We start from the raw sequence: 6,708 nt of genomic DNA on the forward strand, positions 1-6,708 counted from the left end.
TTATTTTTGTTGTTGTTGATGATGTTTATTATGCAATGTATGGCTCACTGGGTGGACAAGAAAAAAAGATATATTCTAAAATAAAAGTGATATAAATCAATATATGTCAGTGATTTTTTAAATGAGTATAAAAAAGGAAAAAATAAAATGAGTAGAAAAATAAAATTGATATATAGTTAATTTTTAAATGAAGTATGAGAGATAGAAATGACGCAGTGTAGCTTATGCTGGATTTGGGGTTAGAAGACTTGGTTACAAATTTTGAGGTCTTATCAATACCTGTGTGACCTTTGAATAGTCATGTTGTTTCTTGAAATCTCAGTTTCCTCTTCTGTAAATTGAGGGAATTAGGCTCAATGATGATATAATGCCTTCCAATACAAAATTTATGTTCTTTTGAGTGCAAAGTTCATTTGGTTGATGACCATTTTCTTCAGTAAACAGATCAGAATGATAAATGTTGATATAATTTATTTCCTGGACAGAAAGTCAAAGAATTTACATAACTTAAGTTATAAAATTAGAAGTGCATACTGAGCTGAAATTGGAGCTTTGGAGACTTAGGATTTATATGTAATATTCCACCACTTATCCAGCAATGGAATTCTGAGAGCAACATTTTTTTTACTTATATATGTTTTCTATTTAAAAAAAAGAACTATCTTGTATAAACAGAGATAGAGAGACAGGCAAAGAGGCTATATAATTTCCATTTGGAATGTGATGCTTCATGACGAAACAGATTCACATTCATTGGAGACCATTAAACAAAAAAAATAAGAGTAACCTTGTTTAGGAATGATGTAGAAGGGAGTCTTCTTGAGGCATAGTTTTTACTTAATGACTACTTAATTATATCTTGATTTGATTGAAATTCTGACATTTGGATTCTCTTCCCTGGCTGTGTAATTCAATGCATATCAAATTATAATTTTTTTTTCTCTCTTTTCAGGTGAACCAATTTTCATTTATGTGACCATCACCAAAAATGTAAAGATGCATGGTGCAAATAATGTTACTGAATTCATTCTCCTGGGTCTCACACAGAATCCCGAGATACAGAAAATATTTTTTGTGCTATTTTTACTCATTTACTTGTTGACCTTGGTAGGAAATCTGCTGATTGTCATCATCATTGCAAGCAGTGAGACTCTAAGATCTCCCATGTATGTCTTTCTCTCCTACTTATCCTTCTTAGATAGTTGTTATTCTTCTTCCCTGGGCCCAAAAATGATAGCTGATTCACTCTCTGACAGGAAAACGATATCTTTCAATGCATGTATGACCCAGCTTTTTGCAGAACATTTGTTTGCTGGAGCTGAGATCATCCTTCTAACGGTGATGGCCTATGACAGGTATGTGGCCATCTGTAAGCCCCTGCATTACTTGACCATTATGAGTAGATCAATATGTATTCTTTTGGTGGGATTGGCCTGGATGGGAGGCTTTGTTCATGCCTCTATGCTTGTTCTATTCATCATCTGGTTACCTTTCTGTGGTCCCAATGTCATTGACCATTTTCTTTGTGATTTCTTTCCTTTGCTGAAACTCTCTTGTGCTGATATCCATCCCTTTGGCCTTTTTGTTGCTACCAATAGTGGAATAATGTGCATACTCACTTTTTTCACGCTTCTCACATCCTATATCATCATACTGAACTCTCTGAAGACTCATAGCTCAGAAGGGCGGCAAAAAGCTCTCTCAACTTGTGTATCCCACGTTGCGGTGGTCATCTTATTCTTTGTGCCATGTATGTTTGCATATCTACGACCTATGACTACCTTCCCCATTGATAAGGCCATGGCTGTGTTTTATACAATGATAACTCCTATGTTAAATCCCTTAATCTACACACTAAGGAATGAGGAATTTAAAAATGCCATGAGAAAATTATGGAGCCAAAGAATGCTTTAGGGTAAGAAACAAACAGAATAATTGAAAGTGGATATTAACACGAATGATAATAATATAAAATATTTTTGCTGAAATTTTATTTCTAATAGGTAAATTGAACATAAAACTTTTTTTTTAATTTTTCCAATGATGGACAGAATAGTGGAATGCCTTAGCCATAGGAATACTGCATTTTATAAACACAACAGACAAAAGATCGAGATGAAAAGTGAGAGAAACAATTTGAATGAAATTATATTTAATTGGATTATGAACATTGTTAAGGACTACTTCAAAATAGTGGACATTATTTGGTCAGTATTATTCTGGATGGCCTCTGTTGAAGTGATACCTAGACCTTTGGTTTCTCTTAAACACTTATATATTTCACTTGGAGAAAAGCATAAACAATATGAGGAATCATCAAGTTTATCAGAGAGGAGTAAACAGAAAACTGTGAAAGAAGCTTAATGTGTGGAAGGACAAAAATAGAATACCAAAAGATCTTAAAACATGAGAATAATGAAACAATCCTAATTAGAAAAAAATGTTAGTAATATATGTAAAAGAGCTAGAAATTATTTAGGATCTAATATATTCTAAGGACAATACTAGCTTTTGTGGATACAAGACAGAAAATGAAAAAAAAAATCTTTATCCTTAAGCCTTTAAGGGACTAAAATTATGCTGAGAAGAAATAATACATACACAGTTAAGTAAAAACAAAGTACTAAATAAGACATTTGCACTTAAAATGGGGTCAAGAAAGATCTTCTATGGGAAATGAGACTTGAATCGAGTTATGAATTCTAAGAGATCAACCTTAGGAGGGCTATTAGTCTAGGCACTGGGGAAGGGTTATGTTACAGAATGGAGATGGGAGATGTATTGACACCTAAAGAAAACCAGTTGTCTAGGTTGTCAGAAACATAGAGCACTTACTACACTTGACCTAAAAAAATGCAACTGGATAGAATGGGTGGATAATGAATGAGTGAGAAATGATTTAATAAGCACTTATAATATCGCAGAAACCAAAATAAACAGCGGAAGCACAAATATAAAGAGTCAAATAATTCTTGTCCTCAATGAACTTATGTTCTAATGGGGAAGACTACATAACAAAGAGATTTATGGCTAGGCAGAGTTTTTTTGAGCTAGGATGGTAAATGAAGTCATAGGGCAAATGATTGTAATGATGTTGCCAGCAAGGTTAGTATTATTGTGATTTCTGATCTCAGAGCTAGAGGGAGAAATTATCTAGGAATAAGGCAGAAAGGAAGATTACACATAAGGTAATATGGCATGAATATAGCTTTATAGCAGTGTGATTGGTGTGAGTTGGATAAAAAATGGCTAGACAATATGGGAAAATTTGGGAGTTTCAATAAACTGTAAAGTCAAGAATTAGAAGGATGACATACAAATAAAACGACTGAATCCATTCATAGAAGCATAGAACTCAGAAAGAGGTTGCTATGTAATACACACATACGTACACATACATGCACATCTATATATGTGCTCATACATATATACATACATGCAGCATGCATATGTGTATCATGTGTGTGTATACTACATATATGTATATATGATATAGCTATGTAGATATAAACCTGTATATATCCACATGCATGTGTATAAGTACATGTGTATATATATATATATATATAATCTATATATACTGGAATTGAACAAAGGGAAAGTAAAGACCGTTGTACCAGAGAGATAACATTTGTTAGCAAGGCCATGCAACCTGGGTCTTATTGGCATGCTACCCTTTTGTGCTAAAAACAGGAATGAGAGCTGGCCATGGTTTTTATCCTTAGATGTGTCTGCCTTCTGATTGGCCTGACAGTTCATAATTGAGAACTCTCCTAGCAATCCGTATTGGTGGACATTTTAATGAGGAAGTAAGCCAAGACTTTACAGCTCTTCCCCCAGTACTGGGGAGGGAGAGGACTCCTCTTCAGGTGGGCAGATCCCTGCAGCTTGACTACATCTTGGGAAAATGGCTATCAAATGTGCCTGATTCATCCCTCTCTGGCTCTTAAGAAATGGATTGTTAGATAATTTATGAACATTATGCTTCATTCTAGCCACAGCATTTTAAGAAAGGAGTTGTCCAATTTTATCACACCTAAGGGATGGAGAACTGGATGATGAAATAACCAGAAACCATGCCCTATCAGAGAACAGCAGAAAATAAGTTCTTGAAAAAAGGAGCTTTTCCTCCCATGTTTTTAAAGCCATAACAAATTGCCTAATACATAGTACATGCTATATTGATTTTTTGGAGGAATTTCATTTAGTTGATTGAAACAATTTGAGGAGAAAATAAACTTTTAGGGAACATTATCCTTGTAATCAAATGCTTGAAGGTTTGATGACCCTTTGTCATCACGCATTTGATTTTACTTGAAGAAAGGGAATAGACTTTGAATAATGGGTCAATGTTTCATAAAGATTAAAGGAAAAAAATTAATAACTTTATGAATATAGGCTGCCTAGAATGACAGGAATCAGAGTTTGTGAAAGGACTGGTGGTCCTCAATCTGATGCTTCATTATCAGGAAGTACTGTAGAGAGGGCATTCTCTTCAGCTAAAGTGTTAGATCAAGCAACCTTTGTGCACTCTGCCACCTCTCCATTTCTGTAATACTAACATGTTTCATTTAACTCTTAAAACAATTTTATGAAATGGGGATTGCAAGCATTAGTAACCTAAAGACAAAAAAGAAAGGACTAACAGAGGTGAAATGATTTGATCAAGGTGATCAAGTGGCTGATCTGACAGTAGCAATTTAATGATTTTTGCAACTTAACACAGCAGCGTTCACTTTTAATGAATCCATCCAAAGGAGGTCAAAATAAATGTACTCTGAAATATAGCTCTACCATGAGTTATCTTGATGCTTGTGAGTTTCTGCTTAGCTCTGTATATTTGTCTCTAAAGTGGGGAGATTATACACTGAAGATTCTCTTTAACAGATGCAATCTTAACAGCGAGCTCCAATATATAATACTCTAAGCCAATCAAATCATCCGCAATAAAAATAACCCTCCATACTCAATGTGGTGTGAATGAATTGGAGAGAGCAGGAGAGTTGCTTTTGTACTGACTTTCCTTTATTATTGATGTTATTATTTGTTCCTTTTTTTGCCTATCAATTGAAACACAGACTATTTTTTTCATAGTAGTCATAAAGGCCTATAGGTGGTAGTGTGTATAGACAGTTGAACTTGTCACAAGAAAGACAGAAGTTTGAATCCTGCCACAGCCACTTATTAAGTGCCTGACCCCAGTAAAGACACTTAAACTAAACTTCAATGTTCACATATGTTAAATAGGAATAATAATAGCCCCCACTTCACAGTGTTGTGAGGAATAAATGAAGCAGCACATGGAAAAGGCTTTGTACTGCTTTCAACAGTATGACAATTATTATTTTATTGAATGTTTATATAGGAACTGGGTCCACTTGACCCACATCAATGGAGACATAAGTTTTATTTTGATCTTCCTAAGGAGATCCTAGGTGGGTACAAAACGATCCAAAGAGATTGATTTGGGATAGTACCCCAGGACTAAATCTATTTACTATGAGTATTGCAAGCTCTAGTTCCAGGCTACTTATTAAAAAGACATTTGAGGAATATAAACTCGAGTGTGTGTGTGTGTGTGTGTGTGTGTGTGTGTGTGTGTGTATGTGTATGTGTGTGTGTGTTTTCCCTTCACTGGAAAACCACTCCAATGAACTTTACATATTTGGTTGCTTATGCATCTGTCATCAAGAACCACAAGTCTTACCCTAAACAAGGCCACTAATACAGTCCTTTGAAATTTAATTTCTAAATGTTTTAATCAACTGTGCCTCAAAAGAAATAAAGATTATTATGAATCTTGTCTATTGACCTGCCTATCTTTGTTGCTGTGAGATTAAAAAGAAAAACAAAACAAATCAAAACAAAACAAAACACCTAACAAAACTCTGATCAACACAAAGGAGAGTTTTAAGAACTTTAAAGATGTTTTTCAGTTCCAATTCTCATCTGATTAGACTTTCTTCTTCAGTGGACATTTAGAAAGCAGATTTATATTGTAAACAATCAATAAATGTTCATTACATATTACTGTTGTGATCTAGGCATGCTGGGAACTCCAAAATTCAAGGGCAAAAGGCTCAAGTCTGTCTCAAAAGAATTCAACTCAAGCCTTCTTTCAGTCAGAGACAAGGTTTATTGTTTTGCCAATAGAAGGTTTTTAAGAACCATCACATTTGTGATACTTATACAAGCAGGCCAGATTTTAACAATCTGAGCTATTTGCCAAGCTAATACAAGCCTGCCAGACTCTTAAGTTATCTGATCAATTTAATGAGGTCAAAATGGACACATATAGGGAAAGACAGTGGGAATATTTGAATGTGGTCAAGGAGTGGCCAATAGCTTGAGGTGACTGGAAGATAAAAGAGAAAGTGTCTAGATGGAATTGAGGAGTGGCTAAATAGCCTGGGATGAGGCCAGGTGACAATGAGGTCCACAATGAAAGGGAAATTAAAAGGATCATTGACTGGGAAGGGCTAGGTGCCTCAGGCAAATGCCAGGAATCTGGGCCAAGTGTGAAAGTCCAGGGCCTTTTAGGGATCTATCATTAGCATCTCATCACTACATGCCAGGAAATGTGCTAAATTTGGAGATAAAAGAAAAGTAAAAACTCAATCCCTTTTTCCAAAGAACTTATTTTTTAATGGTAGAGAGAGTATGCAATAACATGTGTGTATACATGCATACACATACATACATATTTAC

The 6,708-nt window shown here is 34.9% G+C and overlaps 1 protein-coding gene across 1 annotated transcript; it reads left to right on the forward strand.

Annotated features, from left to right (window-relative positions):
* The first annotated feature begins 996 nt into the window (after positions 1 to 996).
* On the forward strand, positions 997 to 1,914 carry LOC114051815 (olfactory receptor 4C12-like). The gene has a single exon (XM_027874218.1). The coding sequence runs from the start codon at positions 997 to 999 to the stop codon at positions 1,912 to 1,914; it is 918 nt and encodes a 305-aa protein (XP_027730019.1).
* The last annotated feature ends 4,794 nt before the right edge of the window (positions 1,915 to 6,708 follow it).

Source organism: Vombatus ursinus, unplaced genomic scaffold (assembly GCF_900497805.2).
Source record: "Vombatus ursinus unplaced genomic scaffold, bare-nosed wombat genome assembly UNPS02014806.1, whole genome shotgun sequence".
Taxonomy (NCBI): Eukaryota; Metazoa; Chordata; class Mammalia; order Diprotodontia; family Vombatidae; genus Vombatus; species Vombatus ursinus.